Source organism: Cyclopterus lumpus, chromosome 2, assembly GCF_009769545.1.
Source record: "Cyclopterus lumpus isolate fCycLum1 chromosome 2, fCycLum1.pri, whole genome shotgun sequence".
Lineage (NCBI taxonomy): Eukaryota > Metazoa > Chordata > Actinopteri > Perciformes > Cyclopteridae > Cyclopterus > Cyclopterus lumpus.
The window spans coordinates 4,698,216-4,709,574 of record NC_046967.1 but is presented as its reverse complement, the minus strand read 5'-3'; the positions used below and the strand labels follow the sequence as shown (position 1 = coordinate 4,709,574).

Below are 11,359 nucleotides of genomic sequence, written 5' to 3'. Positions count from 1 at the left end.
ATTAAGGTAGTTTCTTTTTCTGATTTCTTTTTAGAATCTGTGGCTGTTATGGTCATGAGTATTATTACTATAAATGGGGAATATATGCATTGACAAAAGGTAATTTACATGAGAGGACACATTGCAGACTGGCTCATAAATGTACTAGAAATATGCATATATTATGATAATGTATTTATAATTTCCGCTACAATCTGGAAGCAAAAAAACAATCAGCAAGAGGTGATCAACAGCGTCATCTGCAGGTCGAAAGCTACATTGCAGCCTGCAGGTTACCATGGCCACAGCGTTAACTGCAGGTCGGTAAGCTGCAACTGGACTTCAGGCTTTTAACGACGAAGAAAGGTCTCTTTTGAAGAGGTAAGTTTATTAAAATGAAAGAGTTACTGTCCTCAATGCGCTGCATGAACAGGGAAGTTAATAAGCAGATAGAAAAGGCGCACTTCCAAGTGACTTTACAGCCATAAGCTGTTCAGTATTTAGCTATTTTAACAGAATGTTTATCTCTAAAATGATGGATACCTTTATTCTGCAGTGGCAGGATGTTCAGGAAAACCTGCTGCAGGAACACAGCCAGCGCTGCAGTGAGTCTGCACCAAGACCAAGCCCTCAACACAACCCTGTTTCTGCTCAAGTCCTTCGGCCCAACAGGCTTTCTCCTGCGAGAGGAGGGCGAGGTCCGGGACGTCAAGGTGAACCTCTGGGACTCAGGATGCATGTTGTTAAGACGCCACGAGCCAGAGGGTTTGGTTCATTACTCCGCTTTTGTTGGTGTTGTTCAGGTGTGCTTGGGGGACCCACATACGTGCACATGCCCCGTGTTCACCAAGGAGCAGGAGCCATGCAAACACATCTGCTGGTATCAATAACAAACACAGATTAACACCTTTACATTGATTTTAGTTTTCTTTTTTTAAATTGTATTTTATGGAGGCAACATTCTGGCAACATTCTACAACTTTAAATATCGATCAATTTGACTTTTAATCACAAATATGCTGTATAATTCTCATGCTACTTAGACCCACTATAATTAAATGTATCAGTCATATTCACTACTAACTATAATGAACATGTGATATTTATATACAGGGTTTTACTGCGGAAATTCAGACTACCCAGAGAACATGAATGTAAGTGGTTTTGATGAATTGTAATTTTTTGTTATACTGAATGCCTTTTAATTAAGTACATTTAAAAAAAATATATTATATTGTAAGTCGCTTTGGATAAAAGCATCAGCTAAATGACATGTAATATAATGTAATGTACATTGAAAATTATTGAATGATGAAAGGTCATCACAAAAGCCCTATTGCTCACAACATTTAAACAAGTCCTATTCATGTGCAATTTCCCCCCTCACATCTGCTCTTGTTGACATACAATGTTAACAATAATTCAGATTCATTTCAGCATGGCCTTGTGGAGAGACAGATCTCGGAGGTGCTCCACGGTTTACACCAAACCAAAGAGCACCGGACGGGGAACAATCCCATGGCTGCTTCTGGGACCGCGAGCCCGCCGGTCGCTTGCCAGGAGGCTGGAAGCGGTCTTGCCGGAAAGTGATCCAAGCCAGGATGTGTGTCCTATCTGTCAAGAAGTGCTGCTGGAGAAAAAACAGCCTGTGTCTCACTGCAGGTACGTGGGCAGATGTCTGGGGTCACGGGGTCACGCCATTATTGTTTCAGTACACTCATGTTTCAGGATGATGTAAGATGTTCTACTCAACTTGTGTTGCACTACTGGCCAAAACACAACCCCATGAATTGGTTTTATCACTCCCAATACAGCACACCCAGCTGTTGACACGCACGATGATCAGAGGAAACCGTCGGCGCAGATGTTTGGATGTTGTAAAATCGGGTTTAAATAACCAGATTTCTTTCTGTAATCTCACCGTCATTCTCTTTTCAAGGTTCGGTTGCGGCAACAATGTCCACGTCTCCTGCATGAAGGTGTGGGCGGAGCACCAGAGGCCGTCAGACAGGGAGGAATCGGTGAAGTGCCCTCTGTGCAGAGAGGGCTTCAGCTCTTGGAAGTTACTCCAAGAGCAGGTGAGAAACGCAGCGAAGCTCTTCACCGCCTCCGAGAGGGAGAAGCCCAACCGGCACCTGGGAGTTCTCTGCCACGGCTGCCGGCTCGGGCCTGTCACCGGCAAATGTTTCAAGTGAGCGAGTATAGCCGTCCAACGTGTTGTTTTTATTGTAAAGTGACGTTGTTGCGGTGCTCTCACATAAATCTGCTGTCGTGCTTTCAGATGCACGGTCTGCAGGCACTTCTATTTATGTGAGGACTGCTCAAGAAGGGATACCACCCACAGCATCCATTTGCCTTCACGGACAGTAAGCGAATTTGATTCGGCTCTGAATGTCCTCCTGGAAAAGCCAATGATTCAGATACCTCTAAACTCGGAGGTTTCAGTGGTCTTAATGTCAATTTACTGTGAAAACATAAGAAATGTCTCAAACAGAAAAGAAGAGAAAAGTGGCGTCTTGTGAACGAAGACCTGAAAGATGAACCTAAGGGGGCGACCTCTCAGTCCACTAATGACAGGTAAGTTATTAAACAGTTTATATTAATTCAAGTTCTGCTGCTATTTCCTGAACATTTTATCTCACTATTTTGCATCATGCTGCTCAGCAGCATCCCTGCAGCTGCAGACCCCTCTCCCAGGAAATGTGTTGCACTGTCTGCACACGGTCCAAGTGAGACCGGGGTCTCGGCTAATGGACGTAGGGACAGCAGTGTCGCTCTGTCTGCTGGATTTTAGCCTGGGTCAACGTGTCCGAACTCTGCCCTGCCATCACAAGGTAAAACCCCTGAGCGTGTGCTCGCATTACCGTGCTGTCAGTATTCAAACAACATATTCATTCTCAGCTCACGAAAACACAACAATTCTTAGTTTACGGGTGATCATCCCGTATAATCTGCCTCTCTCCCCTCCTCAAATATCCACACGCTTCAGTTCCATGCCGCCTGTGTGGATGGGATCCTGCGGGAGTCGAACTCCTGCCCCTTGGACGGGTACATCATTTACAGCCCCTCAACTTGGAGGACCAGTGAAAGAAAGCCCTTCTCTAAGTTGTTGCCCTCCCTGTCCAGGGACTGTGCCACAGGGCCAGATAATAACCTCAAAGACCTGTTTATTCCAGGAGTGGCTCTGTGGGACAGGAACACCAAAGGCCTCCTCTCAAGCGGTTCTCTTCATTTAGAAGTGCTGCCGGGCTCTCCGGTAACTTCAAACACCTCTCACAGGTTTCAGGGCTTGTGCTTGGCTACAGAAGAGGGAACAATAACTCCTCTTAATCCTGCAAGCTGCCCAACTTTACGTTTACGCTCCTCCAGAAAGACGCATGCAAAAAGCCTCAGGGAGCAGCCACAGATGAGCCTTTTTGTGGGTTTGTGTCGATCCGAGTCAGACCCCACTGGGGCCCCACCGGCCAGGGGAGTGAGACCGAAGCCCAAAAGGTCCCACGGCACATCAGCCATTAAAGGCGCGAACAACGGACTGGTTCCAGAGCTTCAGGATGACGGGGGGGGTCTTGATAAACACACAGCAACAGAGGAAGACCGACACTGAGGTGGTCGTGAAGGGGAAGAAATAAAGATGTAAATCTGGTATTGTGTGACTTAGCTGAGATGTAACTTATACTTGATTAAAATGTGTCAACAAAAACAATGATAAAAACAATAATTTGGTATCAAGTAAGTTTATTAATTTAGTGCACAAAAAAAGGCAAGACTAATAACACTACCATCATCACAGAGGTCAACACAAGAGGTACCCACTTAGGAAGAAAAGAAAAAGTCTGTGAGTTTCAATATCGAGACATGAGAGGATCACACTGGAGAACACATTAAAATCAATACTCATACATTCAGAGAGATCTATAGAACAGGAGTGGCAGTAGGTTTTGATTTGTGTGTTCAAGCGGGAGAAAGTACGGTCACTTATAAGCTGAATGATTGAGTGTGAAACTACAAAGCTCGGACCTTTAGAGAAATGGACTCATTCAACCATCCGCTGCACATTTTTAGATGAAAGAAAAACGGCACAAGATAAGTTTGATCACAGTCACGTAAATACATAAAATGTTGCTTTACTATATACATACAAAAGAACGCATGAATGTGGCCACGGGATCGTACAAAGTGTGTGTGGGGGGGGGACGAGACTAAAATTGCAAAAGTTCCCTTTTAATTTATGGTAAATATTGCTCTTAAAAACCGCTTTGTGGTATTCGTGGTGAAACTTTGGCCAAAGTTCATGAAGTCTGGTCAATTACACTCTGAACATGTAATAAGTGTGTAATAGATGCTGCGTGCCAGTCTTTATTTGACAAAAGCTCTGTTGTTTACCAAAGTTAAATACTTTGAACATAACTGTTGAGAATTGGTCACAAAAAACACCTGAGCCTTTATTGGGATTTTTAGAAGGTCGTCCATTGTGATGATAATCATGGTGAAGTTATTGTTCTTTACATTAGCTACAGTTGGCAGCACAACACGGTCTACTTCCAAGACTATAGACGATGAAATAAACCATTCAGTCCCCAAATAATCGGAACGGCTATGAAGACGTCAAATTTGAGCTCTACAGTAAAAAAAGAAAAAAATGCTAATATATTTTCATACTCGCGACGAAACATTCATTTTCATGCATTCAAAAACAATTATAGGCTTAACCTTGAATATCAGGTGTGATAACTGTTGAAATGGCAGCTTAGCTTTTCAATGTACGACAGTGTTTTAATCCGAAATCCATCGTAGACGGCGAAAGCGGGAAGTCGACAAATCCAATTGATGATTCCGATGATGACGTATTTCAATTTTCATGAACCCCAGAGTGTCTTTTTTTAAGTAACACGAGGAAGAACAATCAAAACAAAGATGTCAGTCCTGCAAACTGGGAAAAGCTCCTATATATCCTATTTAATTTACAGCAGGCATCAGTGGTGAGGATAAGTGCACTACACATAGTACCTGTGTCCATCCTGCAAACTCACCAGATTTGACTAAATAGTGCCTCGTGTGGTCATATTCAATGACTACAGGCAGTAGGAAGGCACCTCTACAATGCCTGTGCTGGGGGCCTTCGATGAATCTCGCTGGTGATCTTCAGATTCGTGACAATGAGAGAAGACTGTGCTTCAACATGACTGCTGCGTTATTTCTTGTGCTAGCGTACACATGAATTCTTTGGCAAAGTTGTACAATCACATGACTCGACGACAACGATGCCTGCGTGAGAGTAAGTGGTTAAAAGAGGATTTTTGGGACGGCTCGGCGCTGATGAAAAACAGCTCAACGTGTGTTTAAATAGTGAATGTGTCGTTTAAATGAAGCACTGATGGGGGAAATGCTCGTCTTCTCCATGCTTTAACTTCTCCATGCTTTAACTTCTCTTGGTCAGAGGCCTCCCCTCACGGATGTGCTTGGCACTCCTCTTTTCCGTCTTCCCCTTCTCCCTCACCTTCCTCAGGCGGCGTGGAGGCGGCGTTCCCCTGGACTCGCTGTCCTCCTGAGCGCTGGACGTGTCCATCCCGTCTCGCTCCTCGGGAATGTTGGGAATGGCCCCGCTGCTCCCGTCTAAAATGTTCCTCAGGGAGGTGTCCTCCGGCGTGCAGGTGGCCGTTGTGCCGCTCTCACTGCTGCTCAGGTCCTGGTCTTCGCCGTACCGCCCCGCTCGGCCGTGGTGCGGCAGCGAGGAGGCTCTGATCGCTCGCCTGTCGCGCTGCGTCTCGCGGATGTTCTGCTGGGGCTCGTTCATGTCAACCCCGGAGTCCAGGCTGGTGTCGTTGCTGCTTGGCGCCCTGTGGCGGCTCTGGAGCTCAATAACGGAGTGGCGAACCTGGGCGGCCGGCCTCCCATCTAAGGTGACGAACCAGGCCCTGGGGTGACACTTGCCCCGGGTGAGCTCGCCATGCCCGCTGCTGAAGGCCTGCATGCCAGCCGCCTCGTTGAGAGTCCCGGGCACGGAGACGGAGGACTCCATGAGGTTACTGTAGCGCCCCCACACAACGGCGTTGGGGCCTTGTGGAGGAGTCTCCAGAGGCTGGGGCTCATCTTGGCTGCTCTGCTGTAGGCTGCCTTTGGGTAGTTTCTGGATGTAGCCCTCTTTATTTGCAGGCTCTGAGTGAGGATCGTACTCGACTCCATTACGGGGGAAAGTGGCAGACTTGCAGCCCGACAGCTCCGGCGCCTGAATAATAGCCACCGGCTGGTTGTACATATGAACCATCTTATCTTGAAAGAAGCTGTCAGAGTTCATGTTGGCGCGGTTCTGCTCCGACCTCTCCCGAAGCCGAGCGACCTCTTCACTGTTGATGTAGTGAGACGGAGGCTGGGAACCTTTGATCCGATCCAGAGCGATGTTCTCATAGAGAGGAGCCGCCGGGCGACTCCCTGGATCCTCCACGTAGATGTTGTAGTTGGCTTTGTGCCTTGGCGTGGTAGAGGGGTCACACTGGACGCTGCAGGAAGCCAGGCTGTTGTCACCAGAACGGAACAACAGACCCTCTTCCATGTGGGTGGAGGTGGTTTGGTCTTTTTTCCCCACTGTGAGTTTGGAAAAACGTGCTCTCCTCCTCCTCCTGGGCTCTCGATAAGAACTTCTCCTGAACGGAAGAAACAGAGTTGTAACAGGATTCTTTCAGGATGCTTCTACTTTTACCTACAAGACACTTATTTCTATTAGGTTTCTCTTTTCAGAGTGGTTGTTAAATGCACTGTTGGCATTTATTTGGTATAGTATCATAGTTGAAGACCCTAAAGATTGTTATAACAAGCTTTTAAGTTCAACACAATTGATGTCTCATTCAAGCCAGCTGTAAATTATGGTTTTTATAGACAGTACATAGAAAGTAGTCAAATGATTGATTCAATCTCATTGAATGGAAATGTAAAATGTGTATCTGAGCAGCTTTTTTACCTGCAGTGACACAGCAGCAAGGAAAGAAATCCAATCACGACAGCCAGCGTTGCTCCCAGTATTCCCATCAGCAGGTAGGTGTGGTATGACATGAAATCAATGGAGCCTCCATATCCCAGGTAATCTGAATGGTCATATGGAAGGTCATGAAACATTTACCACGACACATTTTGTATACACGTGACTTAATGGGGATGAGGTGTGTACCATTTGATGAGGGGAGGGGTGCAGCGATCCAGTAGCCCAGATGGGAGGCGGTGTAGGTCCAAACCAGCTCCTCACCAACGGATGTCACTATTCCCAGACCCTGATTCTCCCAGGCTCCTGTTGTACACATCAGGATACCCGAGAATACATGAGCTATCTGCATTGACCTCACTCTGCATGTGTACACCAGCCTCATATCGTACTGTACCTGTCTTCAGGTTGAAGGCCCAGGCCGGCACCGTGTCCGAGGCCCTGAGGTGCGGGCCGGGCCCCAGCGGCAGGCTGATTTGAATGGGCCCCCGCACCTGGAGCTCCTCAGCACCAGAGTAAAGCAACACGCTGACGGCCGCCACCGCCTTCAGCTCGATGCTTCTGAATACTGCGGACATAAAGCAAAGAAGTAGCGCGGATCAGTGAAGCAGAGATCTTATGTCTTTAACGCACTGTTTGTAAATTAGGGCTTATTTAAAAAGCTTACGTGATGGTTGGCCGATGATGCCCGGAGTGCAGTTGGCACAGTCTTTCTCTAGGTGGCGCTGTGGTATGGTCAGGTACGCCGTCACGGAGGAGACGTTGCTCTTATCAGACATTGTGAGGAGGTTCTTGGGGAACTTAACCTTGGGTTGGGACGAGCGGTCTGCGAAAATAAGATGTCACTTACGCTTATGACTCGTGGTTACACTGATATCATGAGTGGCGTTGTCCTATTTCCACGTAAATATTGCAAATGCAGATGTTTGTGCAGTTACTTTGTTTTCGTTGTATCGCCTTGATTAATCCCTTCTTTATTTTCCAATTTTATTTTCCACTTTTAAGCTTGAAAAGAAAGGCTGTGTTCTTCTTCAAATTAAAGATCTGCTCCGCTCTTTGGGACGCAGGTGAATTGTTTGCGACCTCTCAGAAGTGTGTGAACCCACCAGGTAACTTCCCGGTGATGAGCACCGAGTCGTCGAACAGCCAGACGTTCCCCTGACTGTGAGGCAGCAGCAGCAATGTCACGGCGGAGAAAACTGCAGGAAGAATATAATAATTTAATAATAATTACTTTTTAGTTTTAAACATACGTATTTCACTTTTCTAAGGTATTAATGTCACTATCCTTTGTTTTTATTGGACATAAACACAACAATTGTTGGGGACTTGTAGGCCTGGTGTACCCCCAGCAGGGGGCGATACCACCTCAATCTTCTTTTTAGGGTTCAGTTGTGGGCTCGGCAGCACAAAAGGAAGGCGCTTCTGACAGGCAGAGCAAAGAGGGCCTCCAGATGACGCTCTTTCATCATCCGCCTGTTTTTTTTATCCCTCCTGACACCTGCTCCATCTTTGTTTCTGTTCTGCTGGACTCAGACCAGTGAGAGAGGAAGTGTGCGCAAACAATGGAGTCAGACCCCAGGCCTCCTTTCCCTTTACGCCCCACGCCCCCCCTCTCTCTCCTTTGGTTGGTTGCAGGACAAAGACAATTTGCTGAGGCAGGGATGTGTTGAGTCAGACTCCTCGGCTCTTCGTGCTGCTGGAGTCAATAAAATGACGGTGTCCGGTTACACTTTTCTGTACTCTTGGAACATGAATTGCTTCATCAGGAACAAAACCTCTGTGACAAGTTGTATGTTGTCGCAGACGCTTCATTAATCTGTAAAGACCATGAATAATTAAGTGTGAATATTGTACTCACAAATCGTTGCACAAGCCTGCTTACCTTTCCCTCAATTTTAATAGACTCTCACAATATGGTTAAAATGTGGAAGAGAAATAGGGCACACTAGAGTTTTAAATTCAGTGAGACTATCTGCTAAATGGCTTTTTCTTTCTTCTTCATGCTTCATCGATCCGTGTTGGATAATCCTCTTTAATGCGTTCCTTCGAGGAGAGGTCGAGGAGAGGTCAGGGTCAGCTGTGACCCTGGAGCTGGTCAGGATGCAGCGTGTAACCACCACAAGGGCTCTACCAGTCTGTGACTGAGCTCTGGAAGACGGGGGGGATGACTCAAACGTTTTTCTAAGCACTGCCATACAGTTTGTGCAAGCAATCATTGTGTGGCCATAAAGACACAATTTTAGGCTTAAAAAAACATAAAGCTGTGGGTGTTACTTACTCGGTCTCTTGGTGGTGCTCCAGGGCAGGGGGCTGGGGACGTAGCCCTCCATGTTGCCCAGCAGAGTCAGACTGAGGCCTGGAGTGTATGCGACCCAGAGCAGAACCTCGCCTCTCACCCCCGTCCGGGCTGAGCTCCTCAGGGTGTGGTTCACGTAAACGTCCACCGAAGCGCCCGGAAGCGGCTGGCGGGTCACCAGGTCCCTCACGAGGACCTTCAGGGCAAACTGGGGCTCTGGGGAGAAAATGTGTTTTGATTTAGACTTTCATGATGTCCTTTTTGTGGCTTTTACTGCACCGACTTTCTGTAAATAATTTCAAAATCACACAAGGAAATCCAGCGAACTATATATTTATAGTCTGGTTTTGGGAAGCTATCAGCATGGCAGCCGTATTAGTATTATAGTAAGTATTTGCTTACGCTAGTACATGTGTCTCTGCATGTGTGCATGCAGACCAGCCTCAACCACTTCCTCTCAGCAGTACTCAGTAACCTTTCTCTCGCCATGAAAAAGTGATGAGGCAGGCACAGCTGAGTCTGGGAGAGAATGAAAAATGCATCATAATGAAGTGCCATGTTAGACGTGTCTTCCCTTCCAACACACACATGTGCTCAGGAGCATTTAGCGTTCTCAGCTGATATTCAGCAAGTTTCTCATTTTCAGTATCAACGTGATCGTTTTTATTTGTTTTTTTATGTTAATAAAAATGCATTTTTCTCTCTATAATCTGGAAATAAAAGCAGTAATTTGACCCCGGAGAGGAGTTTGACTAGAAGGTTGATTTTCAAGTTATTTTTGTTGTAATGTACAGTCATCTTTAGCAGCATCTAGTCGACAGATGTATTGAGCTTAATGACTGCTCAGATACAGGATGCAGTGGGCTGTAAATCTGCCACTAATGTGGCCGCTTAAAAGACATTAAAGTGTACTTTGTTGTTGTTTTTACAGTGTGTAAAGCCTCCATCCATGCCCAGACCAGCTGTAAACAGAAGCCGTCAATGAGCTCAGGTACTGTACCGACAGGATTACCGTGCTCTGAAGGTATGCATCAACTGCTCCGTCCAACACGATAAAACCCCTAATCCCCCTCACCTCCACATTATACAGTTTAATCCTATTAGCCTGCCGGCCCCACTCCTCATACAGCCAATATCTTATCAATAGTAATAGCTGATCATTCTTTAGACAAATGGTGTCACTTAGGTTGGTGGTAATGAAGACAGTCTTTACTTTAATCACATACAGTATAATGGAAGCCATGTGTTTTTGTCCAGTTGAGCAAATGGCTAGTAAACAATATAATACATGTCATGCAACGGTTAATATTTGCTCAACTGTTCCTTTTATCTTTAAGTATATCCATTATTCTGCCACTCAAATACACTGAAAGTGTGAGATTGAAGGAAATGTTGCATTCATGCACAATTTAAAATGTGTTTACAGGCATACTTTGTCTCACACAAATCTCAGAAAACTGCAGCGGAGCTCATTTTAATGTGTACATATTAAACAACAAGGCAGTGCTGCAGTATGATCTAAAGAAAACACAAAATGATGAAACCAGTTCTCTTCCAAAAATAAATACATAATTAAACGTTTTTAAGAGATGCACTGCATGCTGTGATTCAGTTACGAATGAGTCACACTGTTTCCTCTGTTGCAGCTCATTTCCATTTTCTCTAACAATGACCGGCTGATGGAGAGCTCCCTTTTTGTTGTTGTTGTCTTTGTTTACCTTGCGTCGGAGCGGAGGGGCGGAGGAGTCGACCCGGGGCGCTCGGTGGGGCGGCAGACGGGTCTCCGACCGGGACTTCGGGGCCATTGTCCCCGGGCGAGGAGGAGGGCAGGCCGCCCTCCTCCGCTGCTCTCACCGCCACATGCAGGCACGAAATCAGAAGCAACGACGGCAGAAAGCGCAGCAGCGGCGGCGGGGGGGAGCGTTCAGCAGCGGGCATGGCGAGACGGGGAGCAGGCCCAAAGACATAACGAACCGCGAGGGACCAGCTCGAGACCAGAAGAAGGAGGTCCAGCAATGTTTGTTCTTATCACGAAGGCCGCATCCCTCTCATGGTTTCTTGTAATGTTGATGCTGACGGTGGTGTGAGGAGGGGGGAAGCCCCGTGGA

At 46.5% G+C, this 11,359-nt stretch overlaps 2 protein-coding genes across 2 annotated transcripts; one reads left to right on the top strand and one right to left on the bottom strand.

The window, feature by feature from the left end:
- The first annotated feature begins 542 nt into the window (after positions 1–542).
- Positions 543–3,608, top strand: zswim2 (zinc finger, SWIM-type containing 2). The gene is given in 14 exon segments (XM_034546596.1): positions 543–692; positions 783–859; positions 1,093–1,133; positions 1,406–1,551; positions 1,554–1,572; positions 1,575–1,641; positions 1,919–2,170; positions 2,261–2,298; positions 2,301–2,332; positions 2,459–2,556; positions 2,644–2,665; positions 2,667–2,813; positions 2,969–3,526; positions 3,528–3,608. Coding segments are annotated over 14 exon segments (1,728 nt in total).
- A 91-nt stretch (positions 3,609–3,699) lies between these two features.
- Positions 3,700–11,359, bottom strand: LOC117745128 (protein FAM171B). Its single transcript, XM_034553216.1, has 8 exons — positions 10,970–11,359; positions 9,234–9,467; positions 8,059–8,151; positions 7,620–7,778; positions 7,350–7,520; positions 7,142–7,258; positions 6,935–7,058; positions 3,700–6,620 (listed from the first exon to the last, which is right to left on the bottom strand). Exons 1-8 carry the CDS (start codon positions 11,187–11,189, stop codon positions 5,399–5,401), a joined length of 2,340 nt encoding a protein of 779 aa, XP_034409107.1. The 5' UTR covers positions 11,190–11,359; the 3' UTR covers positions 3,700–5,398.

Coding starts and splice junctions, on each gene's coding strand:
- LOC117745128 (XM_034553216.1), bottom strand. CDS start 11,189: ATGCCCGCTGCTGAACGCTCCCCCCCGCCGCCGCTGCTGCGCTTTCTG. Junction 8,152..9,233: donor GAGCACCACCAAGAGACCGA/GTAAGTAACACC, acceptor TTCTTCCTGCAG/TTTTCTCCGCCGTGACATTG. Junction 7,779..8,058: donor CATCACCGGGAAGTTACCTG/GTGGGTTCACAC, acceptor TTATTTTCGCAG/ACCGCTCGTCCCAACCCAAG.